Here is a 19,572-nt window from a genome sequence, read left to right as displayed (position 1 = left end):
TGGTGCCTCACCTGTAGCGTCAGCTCTACATCCTTTAAAGAGCACATCTTGTGTGGGTGAAAAGCCAGCTGGGTCTCGGCTTTCCTCTCCGCCTGCACAGCCCCCGACTGAGGGGTGACGGTCAGGAGCTGCTTACGGGCCGTGGGGCCACTCAGTTCCCACGAGAAGGTGAAGCTGAACTTGCCGTTGTTGTGGATGCTGAAGATGCGCTTGATGTTCTCATTTAGCTGTACCTGTGGGGAGAAGGTGGTGAGGACTAGGGCTTGAAGCACATGCAAAGTGCTGGCCAGCCCAGCAAGTGCTCCTTCATCTTTTGTATTCATAGAATCATGGAATGGTTTGGATTGGAAGGGACCTTAAAGACCATCCAGTCCCACCCCCTGCCCTGGGCAGGGACACCTCCCACCAGACCAGGTTGCTCCAAGCCCCCTCTAACCTGGCCTTGAACCCCTCCAGGGATGGGGCAGCCACAGCTTCTCTGGGCAACCTGGGCCAGGCTCTCACCACCCTCACAGCAAAGTTCTTCCCCACATCTCATCTCCATCTCCCCTCTTTCAGTTTGAAGCCATTACCCCTCGTCCTATCACTACATGTCCTTGTAAAAAGTCCCTCCCTATCCCTCCCATAGGCTCCCTTCAGGTACTGGAAAGCTGCTATAAAGTCTCCCTGGAGCCTTCTCTTCTCCAGGCTGAACCCCCTCAACTCTCTCAGCCTGTCCTCCCAGCAGAGGGGCTCCAGGCTCACAGCATCTCCATTGCCTCCTCTGGACTCACTCCAACAGGTCCATGTCCTTCAAGCTATTCCACTAATGACCTGTCTGAACGATCAATCTTCCTCCCTCTAGAGACCCACAAATGAAGAAAAACATTCCCTCTTGTTCAAACGCCTCTGCAAAGCTCCTGGTTAAGGCCCAGTCTCGCAGGGCTTTGTGGAGCAGATGGCTCAGGGCACCAGTGCTGCTCACCTCCTTAAAATCAATGACGTTGATGTCTTGTGCACTGAGCTCAGTGACACGGCCATCGCCGTCCTCACACCTGACGGACACGTTCATGCAGTAACCAGTGGCCTTGATGTTCAGCGAGAGGGGCTGGCTCTTCTTCTTGACATCGCACTTGAGGTTGAAGACCACCTCTCCTTCTAGTGTTGGTGTGAGGAAGATTGTAACGGGAAACCTTGGGAGAAAAGATCCTTTTTGCTCCGTTCACTGTCCCTTAGCTTTCTCGGCCCCACACTGCCTGCCCCACTGTGCCATAGCTGTGGTGAGACCCCAGGCCTGGGATAAATCAGGAGGAACGCTCTGCCTTTCCAGGGCCTTACACTATGGAGCAAGCCCTGGTGAGCACTGTTGAGGGTATGATGACCCCATGGAATGAAATGGGAGAGGATACAAGAAGCAGAAAACCCTGATCCAACACTGACCTTAGCGCCCTGCCCATATGCTACAGGGCGGCGTTGGGTTGAGACCCCACTTGAGTCCCAGACACAGAGGAGGACACTCCTAGGGACTCTTGATCTCTCCAATCTACCTGTTCAGGGGTAACATCCTCTTGGAAAAGAGGAGTTTTCCAGCTCCCGTGACAGCAGTACAACGTGGGGGCCACCAAACCATCTCTTTCTAATTTTTGTGAGTAATTTCTACAGCGATTTAAGGAATTGTCACTTCTCAGGTGGGCCACAGTGCCTGATACAGGATGCTCTTGTCTTGCACCCTGTGACAAGCCAAAATTCAGCATCTTTTAAGCCACAACAAAGCTAATGTGTTCTCCTTACACCCAGGCAGGCTATGGGTGGGCCACCCATGGTGGATAAGCAGATGAGGTTGTGACCTCTTACACTGCTTGAACTCCTGATCATGTCTGGTGGCAAGTCGTGGCTGGAGTTTACAAGAAAAGAGCATCCATTTCCTAACTGGAGATCCTTCAAAACACAGCTGGCTGTTGATGTCCCCCCATGATGGGCTTAAATGCTGCTTGTGTGCTTTGCTGCTTTTGGTAGCTTTGCACAGACCATGTGTGGTGACCTCTGTCACTAAAGGAGCACAGGGAAGAGAGGAGACGTTGCCTACTTAAGGCTGCTGGCTCAGGGGATCCCAGGATTAAAACCCCCAAACATGCTTTTGTCATCAAAACGAGAAGATCTAAAGCCTGAATGTCTCCAGGAAGGGGGCCCAGAAGACTGGGGTGACCCTGACACGGCCACTTTCAGGAGAAACCTGCAGTTTCGTGGTGTCCCCGTTGGGAAGGAATGAAACAAGGCAAATGTATGTTATCTCTGAGAGTCACCTGGTGACTGCGGAGGGGAGAAAGCCTCAAAGGCAAAAAAACAGCGTCATGTTTGGCTCGCAGGAGAAGGATCTGGCCTGTGAGCCCTGTTACCTTGAAAGAGGAGCGATGGAGCCTTCCAGGGGCTCTATTTTCATGGAGGCGTTGCACGCCTCCGAGAAGAGAGAGCTTTCTCTGAAAGCAAAGCTGAAGGCTTCCTTCTCGCTGTTGATTATATGGATAGTCTGGTGTATCTCATGCCCTGGGGAGAGGACAAAGCAGCCACTGAAAACCTTTTGTTCTTCTGGCCACCGGACCACCACCGCTCACTGCGTTCCTGCTTGCCGAGGAGCTTTGCCTGTGAGGAGCAAGGAGCTTTGCCTGCAGGCATGGCACGCCCAGGATGCCAGCGTGGAAATGTACTTCTGACCCCCTGGACTCCCAAATCACCCCTTGGAAACAGCCCCAACTACATGCCATGTCCCTGACTCATGTCTTCCTCCTTTCCCCTTCCTCTCCCTCATACACTTGGGTGGCAGGAGCTGGATGCTCAGCTCACAAGAGCCCATTTCCATTTCCAGCTTCCTCACAGGAGCCTGCTGGGCCCCTGGAAAGGTAGACTTTGGAGCGTGTAAGATATAACCATGGTGCTCACCAATTAACAGCAAGTGGAAGTTCAGGTGGGATCTGTCCAGAGTCACTAGTGGGTCGGTGGTGTTGCCCACCAGCAGGAACGGGACTGAAATGCTCTGCTCGGGGACTGTGAAGACCCAGAATGATTCTGTGACGTCCAGGTGCCGGGGAATGAATTCAAACTTCATCTGGGGGAGAAAGAGGCAAATGAAGTAAAGCTGCTGCCCTTGGCAGCGTAAGGGGAGGGGTGGTGCCGTCCATACCACAAAGAAGCCCCAGGAACCTCCACCTTACGTGGCTGTGAGGTCAGAGGTAGGCTGCTCTGCCCCTTACAGCCCCAAAGCATGGCAGATGTGGGGTACAGGGTGAGAATGGGGTTATCTGCCAGTTCATTTACACTGCAGTCGAAGGCTTCATAGAATCAGAATCGTTCTTTGTGGTCTTGGCAAGCTGACAGTGAGACGGGACGCCCAGTAAATGCAGACATAGCTTGTGTTACACTCGTATACGTGTGTACTGGTTCTGCTGTCTTAATTTTCTGCACCCACCTCTGCTTTCTTCTCGGGCTGGATCTGTCCTCTCTCTGTGAGGCAGAAGAAAGCCACCTCTTCTGGTGGGGCATCGGTGTCTTGGCAAGTCCACTGGAAGGAATACGCGGCACTGGTTGGGTTCATAACCATGAAGGTCCTGGTGACACAAAGCAAAAAGGGCTACTGAGGTGGTGTTGGGATGTTAACGACTGTCCCGCAGCAGACATCAGGCGCTGCCAGTCCTGGCCACCACCTGGAAGGAGTTCTTGGGTATGGGGGAACAACGCTGGGAGTACAAACAATTGACCTGCTTTCCAGGGGCCTTGTTTATCTCCCAGTTGGCTAAAAATTAATGGCTATCAACAAAGAAATTAGCAAAGAAATTAGCCAAACTCTTGCATGTTAGAATGGTAAGATCAAGTGAAAATGGTAAAATCAAGTCCAGGAAGATTCCTTTGGAAGATGGTTTTTCTCTGTAGTGGTTGCAGCCTTCACTGACCATGTCTGACTGGTATCTCAAAGGAGTGAGAATGTCCCAAGGATGCTCTTCAAAGGGACAAAAGTTGTAACGGCCTTTGGGATATGTGGTCCTCCCAGACTGACCCCATACCTTATTGAAGAAAGGGATGAAGAAAACAGAACAGTTGGTCTTCAGTGACCACCTTGTTCCACCCCCAAAACAGACTGGTGGCCAAGTGTCAGCAGCTCACAGACAAGGCACAGATGTGCTGTGGGGCTTGGAAGAGGAGCTGGAGAGGTGTCTGGTTAAGGAGAGTGACCAGGAGACCATCATCAGGAGAAGCCATGCCCACACCTACCTGCTGTTCCTGCTGCACACTCCCACTGCCACAAACTCAATCACTCTCGTGTCGAGATCCAACGTTGTCCCCTTTGGTCCCCGCAAGTCTGGGTTGCGCCTTTTTGCGGTGATGTAGTCAGAGTCTTCCAGTTCGAAGTGGCAGTCTGGCATCAGGCTCCTCCCCTTCACAACCACCTCTGGGCCCTTCTGACTTGGCTTCAGGTTAGGAATACTAGGGAAAAAAAAAAAGGGACTGGTATTAGCCAGACTAACATTTCCAGCCAGCCAACCCGCTCGTTTATCTCCAGTGATGCATCTTCTCCCCGTGCAAGCATCAAGCAGCAAATCAAAATGAGGAGCAAATCAATCAGAACTGCATTCCCCGCCATGGAGGCAGCAGAGATGAAACGGCAAAACCATGAACAGTTACATGTCTAGAGACCAACCACAGCACACAGGTTTCTATGTAGATCAGGAGGCCACACTTATCTGATAAGGAAGCACTGCGTGGCCCCTTGAAGCCTGTCTGGATCTCTCCTTCCAGATTTTGCAACCCTCTAGGAGCTTAATATTTCATACAATGGCTTTTCCCAGTGTCTCCGTACCTGCTTCTACCAAGGCCAGATGACCATCTTTCTTCTCTCCTGTATGTTGGTTGTTTCTGCTGCCTCCCCAGGGCTGGCTGTCCCCAGGTCCCCACTCACCCCAATCAGAGGTCATACCGTGACTGTCCATGGGTAGCACAAGTTGAAAAAGTGCTTGAACGTTTCCTACCTGCAGAGCATATGGCTCTCAAAATTGCCCACGTAGACCGGAGAGAACTTCATTTGGAAGACCTGGTCCTGGCCGGCGGGGATGGTGCCGCTGGAGGGCTCGACAGAGAACATCGAGGTGGCAGTGACGGTCTTCAGAGGAGACGAGCTCGGGGAGGATGAGACCTGCTCCGGAGCGCGGCTTGGCTGGCTCGAACAACAGCTGGACCGGAGGTTCACAGAGGCACCAGAAGCCAAGGAGAGGAAATACCCTGCGGGGTAAGGAAGAGGTTAGAGCAGGATGCCTTTCAAGGAGAAAATTCCCAGCAGCTCTGCCTCCTGCTGAAGGTGGACAGAAGGGAGCTGGGATGCTGACAGCAGGAGGACTCCCGGTGAAGAAGAGGGAGAGAGGGCAGTTTGCCTTTGGTTCTCTGTTACCGCTTGCTAAATCGTGACCCCAGAAAGTCATGGGGACGAGTGTGAAAATGAGGACAGACAGGAGGGAGAACAGGGTGGGGGGCAGAAAACACAGTGAAAAGGCCCAGCGGAGACCCAGAGAACTGCTCGAATCAAAACAAGCCACTGAACATCTGCTGAAGATGCTTGGATGACAGGAAGGCTGTACGTCAGAACATGAAATGGGCCCGGGACTGAAGGCAGACGAGTCACTCCATGCTGTAAAGCTCTCTCCATCTCCAGGACCGGGGAGCTAGATATAAACTTCTCCTGCGGAAGGGTTTTCTGGCCAGCGTTCATTCCCAGTTAGTCCAGGAACTAACAGCAGAGATGACTGTTACAGCATCTGGGAATTTTTCTGGGTGCTGTTTCACGCCCCAATACAGCAAGCCTCAGTGCTTGGCAACAAGGACAGCGTGAAGTCCTGCTCCCCTGTGTCCTGCAGAACTGAATTTTGCTGGTTGTGCATGGTGGAGAGAAGGCTTTGGGGACCAGCGCTGCTGTGTCCTTCACACCTTTTCCTTCCTTCCTATTTGTCAGGCTTTCATAATGACCAGACAGCCCAGCAGACCGGCTTCAGCAAGTGTCCCCTTGTGCCGGGGAAGTGCCAACACCAGGACCAACAGGTGAAGGAGATAACCACATCCAGGGTGTCAAGGACTGGGTTGGAATCACCACTCCGGTGCCCAAGGTAATGTTAGACAGTGACTTTGCATTTGCTGTGGATCGAAGAATTGCAGACAGGCGGGTCAGCTAACTCATAGAATGGTTTGGGCTGGAAGGGACCTTAAAGCCCATCCAGTCCCACCCCCTGCCCTGGGCAGGGACACCTCCCACCAGACCACGTTGCTCCAAGCCCCCTCTAACCTGGCCTTGAACCCCTCCAGGGATGGGGCAGCCACAGCTTCTCTGGGCAACCTGGGCCAGGCTCTCACCACCCTCACAGCAAAGAAGTTCTTCCACACATCTCATCTCCATCTCCCTTCTTTCAGTGTCAAACCCTTCCCCCTCCTCCTATGGCTCCCCTCCCTGATCCAGAGTCCCTCCCCAGCTTTCCTGGAGCCCCTTGAGGGACTGGAAGGGGCTCTAAGGTCTCCCCGGAGCCTTCTCTTCTCCAGGCTGAACCCCCCCAACTCTCTCAGCCTGTCCACCCAGCAGAGGGGTTCCAGCCCTCCCAGCATCTCCGTGGCCTCCTCTGGCCCCGCTCCAACAGCTCCGTGTCCTTCTGCTGTTGGTGGCCCCAGAGCTGGAGGCAGCACTGGGGGGGGGTCTCCCCAGAGCGGAGCAGAGGGGCAGAATCCCCCCCCCTCGCCCTGCTGGCCACGCTGCTGGGGATGCAGCCCAGGGCGCAGGGGGCTTTCTGGGCTGCCAGCGCACATTGTTACACCATCAATTTTCCTGGTCTCAGAGACTTCCCAAAGAGGTGCCCTGATGTCCTCCTGCCTAGTCCTGACCCAGCACGTGGCTCTCCCCTGAGCCAGGCCCAGCTCCCGTGCAGAGCACGAGCACCAGAGCAAGCGCAGGAGGGTCTGGAAGGCAGGGAGGGGGCAAGAAGAAAGTCTCAGCTGCAGCTGAGATGAAAGTGTATGACTGGATGAAAAAGCAATTCATGTTTTGGGGTGAAATCGCACGGTCTTCTCCCCAGGCCCTCAGCTACCAGCTGAAACACTCTGGGCACCCCCAGCTGCCACAGAGCTAGTCCCTTACCATCCAGGCTGGGCGGGAGCAGCTCCCCAGTATGGCTCACTGCCCTTTCGTCCTCCACAGCTGCCATCCAGGTGTATTCCAGGGCCACGTTCCCTGTATTGGACAGCGGGAAACTGAAAAGCAAGAAGGAGGAATAAAAAGCCCAGTAAATACAAAGCAAGTAGAGAAGCAACACCATACGGTGGGCTCCTGGCAGCCCTTTCTTTATCCTGAGTAGCATCTTCTTCCTCAGACAACACTGGCGTGGCTAAATCACTGCCCTGGGCTGCCCCAAGACAAAGTATTTCAAAGTTATGAAATTAAGTCCAGTTGTCCAGTTCTGGGCTCCCCAGTTCAAGAAGGACAGGGAACTGCTGGAGAGGGGACAGCAGAGGGCTACAAAGATGATGAGGATCCTGGAGCATCTCCCTTATGAGGAGAGGCTGAGGGACTTGGGTTTTTTTTAGTCTGGAGAAGAGAAGGCTGAGGGGGGATCTGATCAATGCTTATAAATACTTAAAGGGAGGGTGTCAAGAGGATGAAGCCGGTCTTTTTTCAGTGGTGCCCAGTGACAGGACAAGAGGAAACGGGCACAAACTTGAATGTAAGAAGTTCCATCTAAATGTGAGGAGGAACTTCTTTCCTGTGAGGGTGGCAGAGCCCTGGAAGAGGCTGCCCAGGGAGGTGGTGGAGTCTCCTTCTCTGGAGACATTCCAAACCCGCCTGGACACGTTCCTGTGCAACCTGCTCTAGGTGGACCTGCTTTGGCAGGTGGGTTGGACCAGATGATCTCCAGAGGTCCCTTCTAACCCCATGTGATTCTGTGATTCTGTAAAGAGGAAAGGACAGACATGATGCCCAGGAGACTTAATCCAAGGGTCTTGTTCTGATCTTGATGTCCTAGTTTGACATTATTTTGACTGCAAACTCATCCTCCAGCAGATGAGGACAGGGAACATGCAAGGAGAGCAAAACCATGTTCTCAGCAGAAAGGCACAGTGGAACCAAACCTCTCCTGGCAGGTCTTGGCAGGGTGGGAGCCACCATCTCCCATTGGCTTTGTGTGCAGATACATGGGCCCCAGCACCCAGCCAGGACTTGGAAAAGGTGATACAACAAATGATTTGTAAGTGAGACTGAACATGAAGCTCTAGAAGGGACTCAGGTCCACACGTGGGAGGCCTCCAGGCCCTGGGATGTGCCAGGTTACGTGTGGAAGCTGAAACCTCAGACTTAGCTGTGAGCAGCACTCCCCTCCATGGCTGATCAGCCACTTAGAATTAGAAGAGGTTCATTAAGTGGCCAAGCAATGAGCCTCTCAGCGTAACCTCTGCTGGCACAGGACCATGAGCAGAAGGTCCTGCCTCGGCCCCCAGCACTCACCTGAATATCCTCGTCTGGAAGAGCAAGGTCTCCTTGAACTGAATCGTGTCTGTATCCAGCTGGAACTCGGCGTGGTCAATGACAGCGCTGAGGCGAAGCTCCATCTCACGGCTGCTCTTCTCCAGGACAACGTGAGCTGGTTCCGGGTCCGTCTCGATCACCTCCAAAAAGGAGAGGGAAGAATCACTGAGCAGAGCCCAGAAAGCCAGACTGAGCAGGGAGCCTTTCAGCCTCCAAAATCAGACACATTTTAGGGGCTAGAAAGGACCATTCCCATTTATTTCCCTGGAAAGATGACAAAATTTGACCTTTCCACTACAGTATTTGTTTCTGCCTACTGACAAAAGCAATCACCGCCAAGAACACACCCATGGGGACTATGGCTGTGTTTCAACCCCGTAGAGTGTCCAACCATTTTCCTAGCCCCTATAAATCCATCAGACCTCTAAATTAGGATTATGTTCCCCTGCTGGAGCTCTCCATCCCCTGCTGGATGAAGAAACCCCTAGAAAGGACTTTTTCTTTCTTGTCTTAGGAGAATGTGCTTTCCGGATGTTATGTGTGGGGCAACAGCCATGATGGTGGGGGCTGGGGACGGGTATTTTGGGATGGGAATGAACTCACTGGGAAAGTCTCCGGCTGCTGATGCTCTGATGGAGAAGAAGTTTGGTTTATAGGTCTTACAATGGCTCAGAAACCAGGGAAGAACCATCACCCAAGATAAGTGTTTGGCAATAACGATAGCAAAAGCGAGAGTTTCTGGAGATGATGCTTCTCCAGACTCCTGCACGACTGCCAGACAGTGCCTGGGCTGCCCCAAAATGAGATATCCCACACGATGTAGGAACCACAACCCAAATCTCTGGTTATCAGTGCAGACAGAGCTCAGAGTTCACCTACAACGTGCTGGTGGGATGCCCAGTGTACAAAGACGAGTGCTAGTGTTGCTCCCGCCGTCAAAACAAGAGATCCAGCCCGCTAGATATTCATCAGTGACCTGGATGAGGGGACAGAGTGCATCCTCAGCAAGTTTGCTGATGATACCAAACTGGGAGGGCTGGCTGACACTCCAGAGAGCTGTGCCACCATCCAGCATGACCTGAACAGGCTGGAGAGCTGGGCAGAGAAGAACCTAATGAGGTTCAACAAGGGCAAATGTAGGGTCCTGCACCTGGGGAGGAAGAACCCCAGGCACCAGTATAGGTTAGGGATGGATCTTCTGGAAAGCACTACTGAGGAGAAGGATCTGGGGGTCCTGGTGGATAGAAAACTATCCATGAGCCAGCAATGTGCCCTTGTGGCCAAGAGGGCCAATGGGATCCTGGGCTGCGTAGGGAAGAGTGTGGCCAGTAGGTGGAGGGAGGTCATTCTCCCCCTCTACTCTGCACTGGTGAGGCCACAACTGGAATACTGCATCCAGTTCTGGGCTCCCCAGTTCAAGAGAGACAGGGAACTACTGGAGAGAGTCCAGCGAAGGGCAACTAAGATGATTGAGGGATTGGAGCATCTCCCTGATGAGGAAAGGCTGAGAGAGCTGGGACTCTTTAGCCTGGAGAAGAGAAGGCTGAGGGGAGACCTTATTAATGCTTACAAGTATCTAAAGGGTGGGTTGAAGGATGATGGAGCCGGACTCTTTTCAGTGGTTGCCAGTGACAGGATGAGGGGCAACGGGCACAAGCTGGAACATGGGAAGTTCCATTCAAATATGAGAAACTTCTTTCCGGTGAGGGTGCCAGAGCCCTGGAACAGGCTGCCCAGGGAGGGTGTGGAGTCCCCTTCTCTGGAGATCATCAAGACCCGCCTGGATGCCGTCCTGAGTGATGTGCTCTGGGCAACCCTGCTTTAGCAGGGGAGTTGGACTACACGATCTCTAGAGGTCCCTTCCAACTCTGATAATTCCGTGATTCCGTGAAAAGGCACTGAATCAGATGAAGATATTTTAAGGCCATAAAACGTGTCATCATAAATTGTGACACTCCCCCCTCCCCCCTTTCAACACAGGCTGCAACACTTCAGCTTTTTGGCAGACTGACAATTTGCACGTGGCTAAACGTCTCTCGTCAAACTACAACGCCTCTTGTCAAAAAGACTTCCCCCTCCTTGTGTGAGCACATCAGGTGACCCTGCATCCACCTCTGGATGGGATGAGATGTCAGGAGGAAGCAGGAGCTGCTTAACCGGCAGAGATGGCGGTCTGCTTTTTGTAGGGGGGGGAAAAAAAAAGAAAAGCTGCTTCTTTTTGTAAAAGAAGCTCGGTTGGTTCACTTCTGCTACCGTTCTTCTTACCTTCTTCTTCACAGGCCAGGTGGCTGCCGGGTCCCTCGTGGCATCCACCCACTTGATGGTGCGCAGGCGGTCGTCCCAGTCGGTGACCTGCTCTGGTGGCAACTGGAAGGTGATCCGAGCCACCTTACACCTCACAGGGTGCATTTTGAAGGCGATCGGGACGTCCGACTTCAAGGTCACTGTGATGTCCTTAGCACAGCCAGCGTGGAGGTGTCCCACCTAGGGAGAAGCGGAGAGCCAAGACCAAACTGGAATCACTGGCGAGGGCAGGACTTAGGGCAAAGGGATTGATGTGGTGAGGAGCAGCCTGTGCAGGAGTTGCGACCAGCGGTGCGGAGTCCAGCTGGAGGCCTGGAACTAGCGGTGTTCCCCAGGGGTCAGTACTGGGTCCCATCTTGTCCAATATATTCATCAATGACCTGGATGAAGGGACAGAGTGTACCCTCTGCAAGTTCACAGAATCACAGAATCTTCTTGGTTGGAAGGGACCTTTGAGATCATCGAGTCCAACCACAAAAAACCCCCCCAAAAACCAAAACCAAACCAAAACCAAAACCCACACAAAACAACCACCCACAACCACACACCACCCCACCCACAAACAGACACAAGCCAACAATCTTGGGCACTAGAGCATGCCCTGAAGTGCCACCTCTACATGTTTCTTAAATACCTCCAGGGATGGTGACTCCACCACCTCCCTGGGCAGGCTGTTCCAGTGCCTGACCACTCTCTCGGTAAAGTAATTCTTCCTGATATCTAATCTAAACCTCCCCTGCCCCAACTTCAGACCATTTCCTCTGCTCCTGTCATTATTCCCTTGGGAGAAGAGACCAACACCCACCTCTCTACACCCTCCTTTCAGGTAGTTGTAGAGGGCAATGAGGTCTCCCCTCAGCCTCCTCTTCTCCAAACTAAACATGCCCAGTTCCCTCAGCCTCTCCTCATAGGACTTGTTCTCCAGACCCCTCACCAGCTTGGTGGCTCTCCTCTGGACACGCTCCAGCAGCTCAATGTCCTTCCTGTAGTGAGGGGCCCAGAACTGAACACAGCACTCGAGGTGAGGCCTCACCAGTGCCCAGTCCAGAGGCACCATCACTGCCCTACTCCTGCTGGCCATGCTGTTCCTGATACAGGCCAGGATGCCATTGGCCTTCTTGGCTACCTGGGCACACTGCTGGCTTAGGTTAAGCCGGCTGTCCACCAACACCCCCAGGTCCTTTTCTGCTGGGCAGCTTTCCAGCCACTCTTCTGCAGCGTTGCCTGGGGTTGTTGTGACTGAAATGCAGGACCCGGCACTTGGCCTTATTAAACCTCATCCCAAGTTCACTGGTGACGCAAAGCTGGGAGGGGTGGCTGACACACCAGAAGGCTGGGCCACCATCCAGCCAGACCTGGACAGGCTGGAGACCTGGGTGGAGAGGAACATGATGAAATCCAACTCAGGAGGAGTAACCCCACACACTGGTACAGGTTGGGGCTGACCTGCTGGAGAGAGAGTCCAGTGGAAACTACAAAGATGATGAGGGACTGGAGCATCTCTCTGCTGAGGAAAGGCTGAGAGCTCTGGGGCTGTTCAGCTGGAGAAGAGCAGACTGAGAGGGGACCTCATCGATGCTGAGCAATAGCTAAAGGGCAGGGGGCAAGAGGATGGGGCACTTCTCAGTGGTGCCCGGTGACAGGACAAGGGGGACAATCTGGAACACAGGAATTTCCATCTGAATATGAGGAACTTCTTTCCTTTGAGGGTGGCAGAGCCCTGGAAGAGGTTGCCCGGAGAGGGTGTGGAGTCTCCTTCTCTGGAGATATTCCAGACCCACCTGGACACGCTGCTGTGGCAGGGGGTTGGAACAGATAATCTCCAGAGGTCCCTTCCAACCTCTACAATTCTGTGATTCTATGCATCTTACTGTGCGTTTATCTGAGGTTTGATAGAGGAAAGTACAAACAAAAGATGCTGCCTTCTATAACACAGAGCCTCTCCTGCGAGGTTGACAGTCCTGTCCCAGCAAATTCAGGGATTTTCCCTCCTGTGTGACACCGAAATGGGCTCCCATCGGTACGGGGAGACCCCCTGCCAGCCCCCAGGACTCCTCCAGGCAGGGCTGGAGCACTGGGGAAAGGCAGAGCTGCCCAAGCTCACCTGGGGGGAGAAGTGAAAGGGGGCGTCTGCCAGCCACTCAAACCGCACAGCCTCCTCCTTGCTGCGGTTGGTGATGGTGAAGGTCACGGGGTAGGCTGTCCCGATGTGACAGTCCCCAAACTGGATGTGATCCACTCTGGCAGCTGTGAAGAAGGAGAGCAAGAGATCTCAGCGTGCGGTGAGGTCCATCCGCCCCCCTCACATGCACAGACACGTGTGTGTGTCCAACTCTTCCTTGCTCCAAGCCTTCCTCCCTCTGAGAGATGCAGCTCCCCATCCCACCGCTTTCAGGGCAACACCCTGAGATGTCCCTAAATGCATAGTTGTGTCTGTGCAGAGGGACATGTGGTACAGCATGCACATGGCAGACACGCTCATGGACCACCAGGTCTGGTGGGTGACAGCACAGGCCTGGGTATACAGAGGACACAATTATCATACATGATCGTCATCTCCATAGTATCCCATGGGCTTGGAGACCTCCTTTTAGAGACATTCGGGTGAATGGTGGTACCTCTGACCTTTCCCTACCAGCCTTCACGCTTCCTTACAAAACCTGATGAAAACCAACAAGGCCAAGTGTACGGTCCTGCATGTGGGGAGGGATAACCCCTCACACCGGTACAGGTTGGGGCTGACCTGCTGGAGAGCAGCTCTGAGGAGAAAGACCTGGGAGTCCTGGTGGACAAGTTGCCCATGAGCCAGCAATGCGTGCTTGTGGCCAAGGCCAATGGTCTCCTGAGGTGCATTAAGAAGAGTGTGGCCAGCAGGTCAAGGGAGGTCATCCTTCCCCTCTGCTCTGCCCTCCAAGGTCACATCTGGAGCACTGGGACCAGTTCTGGGCTCCCCAGTTCAAGAAGGACAGGGAACTGCTGGAGGGAGCCCACCAGAGGCTACGAGGATGATGAGGGGACTAGAACATCTCTCTTACGAGGAAAGGCTGAGGGACTTGGGTCTGTTTAGTCTGGAGAAGAGAAGACTGAGGGGGGATCTGATCAATGCTTATAAATACTTAGAGGGTGGGTGTCAGGAGGATAGGCCCGGTCTTTTTTCAGTGGTGCCCAGGGATAGGACAAGGGGCAACGGGCACAAACTAGAACATGGGAAGTTCCATCTAAACATGAGGAGGAACATCTTTCCTGTGAGGGTGGCAGAGCACTGGAAGAGGCTGCCCAGGGAGGTGGTGGAGTCTCCTTCTCTGGAGATATTCCAGACCCGCCTGGACGCGTTCCTGTGCGACCTGCTCTTGGTGGATCTGCTCTGGCAGGGGGTTGGACTAGACGATCTCCAGAGGTCCCTTCCAACCCCTATCATTCTGTGATTCTAAGATTCCCACTTGACAGAGGATCTTCCCTGGTGTTCTCAAGTGTGGCTGCTCTGCAGGCTACAAAAGGCAACAGGATCAGCTGGACCACACCTGCACTGGCACAAGGTGAGCAGACGTGTATTTTTCCCATTCCTTGCTCCATCTTGGCAGCCTCTCCTCTCTTACCCTCAATTATGTCTTCCTCCAGAATGCCCTCAGTATTTTCCTCCGTGCTCTCCGCCACTAGCCCATGGATGTTATCTAGTGTGAAGTCATCCTCGTAGCCTTCACCCACCAGCTGAATACTGGTCTCTTCATAGGGATTGTCCACCACTGACAGGAGGATCGTCCCTTCCACACGTTGGGCCAGGGCGGGCTTGAAAAGCACATCAAACTCTGCTGATTCCCCATGTTGTAGGACCAGGGACGCAGTGTGAGGCTTCCTCTCTGCACGACAATGGAAATCAGAGACAAGTGATATAGAGGAAACATTTCCATGGGGTATAAGAGGAGTAAGAAGTTGAAACCCAGGTGTCTCCAAGCACAGGTTCTCCCACCACTGACTGGTTCCAGACCCTCCTCCTACATTCACGAGACTGACCCCCACCATGCTATCACTGCTTAAGGGTCTTAACCTCAGGTTAGCACCCAGCTCTGACTGAAACTGCATCCAGCCAGCTCCTGCCAGATGTAAAGCTGAGTCAAAGACTGGTTTTTGTTGGCTTGCTCTGGTTGCCTCCTGTTCACACTGGTAACTCCCCACATGCAGCAGAAGCCTCAGATGGTCCATTCAATTGGTGACAGTTCGCCACAACTAAACCCACCACATCCAGAAGAACAGAAAAACTTCCTACAACTCACTAGGAGGAAATCCTGCAGAGTCCACACAAAAAACTAAGAGTCCAGAGAGCCCCAGGAAAGAAATGATGTCTAACATCTGGCTGCTGCTTGGCCAAGCCAAGAGCAGGGCACGTTTTCATAGAATCATAGACTGGTTTAGGTTGGAAGGGATCTTAAAGCCCACCCAGTCCCACCCCCTGCCCTGGGCAGGGACACCTCCCACCAGACCACGTTGCTCCAAGCCCCCTCCAACCTGGCCTTGAAGCCCTCCAGGGATGGGGCAGCCACAGCTTCTCTGGGCAACCTGGGCCAGGCTCTCACCACCCTCACAGCAAAGAAATTCTTCCCCACATCTCATCTCCATCTCCCCTCTTCCAGTGTCAAACCCTTCCCCCTCCTCCTATGGCTCCCCTCCCTGATCCAGAGTCCCTCGCCAGCTTTCCTGGAGCCTCTTGAGGGACTGGAAGGGGCTCTAAGGTCTCCCGGGAGCCTTCTCTTCTCCAGGCTGAACCCCCCCAACTCTCTCAGCCTGTCCTCACAGCAGAGGGGCTCCAGCCCTCCCAGAATCTCTGGCCCCACTCCAACAGGTCCATGACCTTCTTGCGCTCATTATCCCTGAGTGGATGCCCACACTTCATGGTTAATGAATTTACCTTCTCCAGGAGAGGAGTCCTTCATGCCTGCAGCTTGGTAGATGCAGTGTGTGGTGGGCCTGGCTTTCAAGAAGAAAACTCCCCCTTCATCCAACAGGTCTATCATCAACTGGGAAAAAGGGAAGACAGAGCACGATCACACTGGTGTGTGTACAGGGTGGCACACAGATCGACACCGTAAAGCTGCTGGTCCAGTACGAGGAATCCAGCACACTCCCCAGCTTCAAACACAGCTCTCGGCACAAAGTTTAAGTGAAATCAGAGAAAAAGAAGTGTCCAGAGGCGCTGGGATATAATTAAAATATAACCAAAGAGGACAGAAAGTACTAAAAGTAATGAGCAGAATGTAATTAAACTACAACTGAGTTTAATGAAAATGTAGTAAAAAGAGAGCAAATACAACACCATAACTAGGACATCACAAATGAGAACCAAAGCGTGAGGAGAGAGAAAAGGGGAAAAAACATCCCACCAACTTTCTTGTTGGTGAACTGAAAAGGATAGACTGGTCAGAAAAATTACATTTCCAAGAGGAACTCCCCTCCTGGAAAATCGAAGTCAGTCATTTGCTTAAAATCAATTTCTGAGACCTGTCCCCACGTCTACCGTGTTTTCTGGGACCCGTCCTTCATGGCACAAGGACTTGTTCCCAGACCAGAGCATCCCCTGGGCAGGTCCTCACCTGGACAGGGATGGTGCCACCGTTATGAAGGACCAGCGGGAGTTTTTCTGAATCACCCAACAACAGCTTCTTGAAGAGCAGCAGAGGGTTCCCCCTCTTATTGTGAAGGACGGGGCGCAGGACTGTCACCCGAGGCAGATTCCCGTCTCCACTGATATTGAAGGTCAGGCTTTGGGCTTTATTTGCTGCGGGGCTACTGGAGAAGCAGAGGAAAAGTCACCACGGCTGGCACTAACCCATTCCCCAGTTGCCAAGGAATCAAGCGAGTGCCACCCGCTGCGTTTTCCCTGGCTCCTGCACCCCACGACACCCCATGATCCCAGTCCCATCAGGGCCATTCCCAAGAGGAATCCGCTCTGAAGAGCCAGAGCCTTCCTGAATAACAGCTAAAGATTATTTTGCTTAATCCAATCATGCAGTACAGCAGGTAATTAATGAGGCAACAGATGAGATGTGGCAAATTCGCTGGCTGCCGTGATACAGGACATATGCAAAAAGCACAAGCACAGCATGAAAACAGTAGAAAAGCAAGAAGGGAGAAGTAAATAAATAACACTGTCAGGAAAGCTTATTTCCAAGGACACTAAACCAGGAATAGCTTTATTAGGGCAAAAAGGTGACTTATCTTGTCCCAATTCAGCAACTAAGAGGGGTGGGGAAGAGCAGGTCAGAGCTCTGGCACGAAGGTCCCAGGACAGAGGAACTGGGCTCCTCTTTTATAAGGGGTCCAAAATGTCTTAATATACCCCAGGTAAGCACATTGGATCATCTCATTTTAACATCAACCCAGAGGAAATAACGCACACTGACTCGCTGCCACAAAAACCTCTTTCATCTAACCCTCTGTCCTTGGAAAGCCCCAGCTCAGCTGTTGCACATCTCCCTTTTCTGTCTGATTCCATAAATTCTAGTTGGTCCCTAATATTAATGTCTTCAGAGTTACTCCCAAAGGCTAAACTATGAATCTTATTTTTTTCTGCTCTGCTCTATCTATTACTTACTGCTTCCTATGTTATCTAATGCTCAGTACCCTGCCTACAGCAACTGAAAGAATTAGGGTTAACTAGAGGTCTCTGCATCCTCCCCGAGGAGAGGCAGCTGTCAGAGAGGTCACCCCCAGGATCTCTCAGGGTGACTTACCTTGCAGGGACATCCAGGGAAGCCTCAAAAGTGCACTGGTAGTTCTGCATGGTTTGCGGAGCGAAGGTGACCGTGGCGAAGGCGTGGGAGCGGCTGGGCACGCACATCCGAAGGGGATCCACCTCGAAAACGTCGCTAGCGCGGCTGTTAAGCTTGGGGGAACCCACAGAGCGGTGTTAGGAGAAAACATCCTTCAACGTCATGCAGTCTTACTCGTATATGCACCACGGGGAAACAGTCCCAGACAGCGTTTTCCTTCCTGCTTCCCTGGACAGGCTCCTTCCACCTCAGAGGGTGACTCCAAAGTGGTGCTGACCTTGCACGTGGAGCTTCCATAAAGTGTGCAAAAGCCTGGTCTGAGCACTGGGCAGCCACCCCAGTACACGTGGGAGGTGGGGACTGCATGGAAAACCCTGCAAATAACCTAGAATTGGCCTTGAAAGAGAAGGAAAAGACCAGAGAGCCCGAGGAAATGGTCTGCTTTAAGCCCCAGTCCATCAGTGCAGTAGGAAATCCCCCTCTGAGTGTGCTTCCAAGAGATGTTCAGAAGGTTTCAGGTCTCCCACCAAAGACCCAGAGGGGTGAGGAAAACCTCGCTTGAGACATGCTGATTTCAACCCAACTGTCACCTCGGCATTGCTCTCTCCTCTGTGGTTTGACCTGCACCAAGCTGGACTAGTCCTAGCAAGAGGAAGCAATGGATCTGGAGAACCAGGGAGGCTGTGACGCAGCCTTTGAAGAGCAAGTCACCACGGCCGCTTGCTCTTACCTTAGTGGAGATGGGTTTGATGGAGAGAACCACGTCACAGGGGACTTTGTCCACATTGCGGATCTTGAAGCGAGCTGTGGCCCGGTGCCCAACCAGAACGTTGGTGAAGATAAACTTGTTCTCATCTCTGATGAACACGCCCTTGTCGTGCACCGTCTGTAGGATCTGGCAGAGGTTGATGTTGCTGCAGATCCGATGCTCCTCAAAGATGGACTCTATGTCGTCAACCACAAATGCTGCACGCAGACCAGAGGGAGGGTTGAGGATGGAGAAACGTTCCTGCTGAATTTATCTGGACTCTGTTGGCCTCTCAGAGGACCCTTTCTGCCCAGGTCACTGCAAAACCCAGCCTGGGTGGGGGTGTTGGCTGTGAGGATGGAGCTCAGTCACCCTCAGTCTTAAAGGGCATTGCTTTCCTTTTATCCTTCTGTGCATCCCTCCCAGCCTCTCCCCGCTTATGGACTGGAACCTCTAAGGATTTTAAGATAGGACTTCAGGGTCAGGGTGCCTCTCTACCCAATAAATAAGTTCAAGTGCTGATCAGCGGCAGGTCAGGCCATGGGAACCTGTGGATGGGGCATACCTGGGAGGCAGGATTCGGCCAACAGGGTGTAGGGGATGCCAAGGGGATTGTCCTTGGGGTCTCTGTCGCTGATATCGATGGACAAGTGCTCCTTGCATGGCCCCAGTGGCTCTGCATAGCAATCCACTGTGATCATCTGCTGGGCCCCAGGCGGGATGGAGCCAAAGCCAGGGTACACCGTGAACATGCCCATAGTGAGGCGACCCTGCAGGAAGAGTCCCAGGAGAGGCTGATGTCTTACAGCCCTACCCCAGCAAGGAGTAGGCCGCTCCTTGGCTTCCAGCTGGACCCAAGTTCCCAGTCCCAGGGCAGGAAGGGATGATTCCGTGGCCAGGATGACATGAACAAGCTGGGAGGAGGTGTAGGCTTGTCCCAAGTGGTACAGAGAAAGGAGTTTAGGTGTAAAGGGTGAAGGTGGTAGATCCTTCACCCTCCAGGGGTAAAACAGGAAATAACTGGGAGAAATGATGGGAGTAAAGAGAGGGGATTGGGAAGAAGAAAAAGCAAGGTCATCTCCTATCAGCGGGCTGGGAGTTCAAAGGGACGCTCCACATATGTGGTATTCACCGACCCCTTTGGGTCAGCAGCTGCCAAACCCACGACCTGCTCCCCCTCTCTTGACCCCTCCCAACTTCAAGTCTGAGCCAGAGCATGGGACTGAGCAGCTCCC

At 53.0% G+C, this 19,572-nt stretch overlaps 1 protein-coding gene across 1 annotated transcript in view; it reads right to left on the bottom strand.

Moving 5' to 3' along the window:
- The window catches only part of HYDIN (HYDIN axonemal central pair apparatus protein), a 177,276-nt gene that overhangs the window by 9,105 nt on the left and 148,599 nt on the right, over positions 1–19,572 (bottom strand). The window contains exons 58-74 of the mRNA XM_074151752.1: positions 18,903–19,107; positions 18,320–18,555; positions 17,551–17,702; positions 16,411–16,603; positions 15,729–15,837; positions 14,422–14,682; positions 12,930–13,072; positions 10,787–11,005; positions 8,501–8,661; positions 7,139–7,251; positions 4,998–5,247; positions 4,243–4,455; positions 3,443–3,581; positions 2,917–3,082; positions 2,376–2,523; positions 965–1,172; positions 12–233 (exon numbers count right to left, since the gene is read on the bottom strand). Coding sequence (XP_074007853.1) covers positions 12–233; positions 965–1,172; positions 2,376–2,523; positions 2,917–3,082; positions 3,443–3,581; positions 4,243–4,455; positions 4,998–5,247; positions 7,139–7,251; positions 8,501–8,661; positions 10,787–11,005; positions 12,930–13,072; positions 14,422–14,682; positions 15,729–15,837; positions 16,411–16,603; positions 17,551–17,702; positions 18,320–18,555; positions 18,903–19,107 — 3,138 coding nt within the window. The remainder of the gene's footprint in view (positions 1–11; positions 234–964; positions 1,173–2,375; positions 2,524–2,916; positions 3,083–3,442; positions 3,582–4,242; positions 4,456–4,997; positions 5,248–7,138; positions 7,252–8,500; positions 8,662–10,786; positions 11,006–12,929; positions 13,073–14,421; positions 14,683–15,728; positions 15,838–16,410; positions 16,604–17,550; positions 17,703–18,319; positions 18,556–18,902; positions 19,108–19,572) is intronic.

This window comes from Numenius arquata, chromosome 8 (assembly GCF_964106895.1).
Source record: "Numenius arquata chromosome 8, bNumArq3.hap1.1, whole genome shotgun sequence".
In the NCBI taxonomy this organism is placed as follows: domain Eukaryota; kingdom Metazoa; phylum Chordata; class Aves; order Charadriiformes; family Scolopacidae; genus Numenius; species Numenius arquata.
This window is presented reverse-complemented; position numbering and strand designations above follow the sequence as displayed.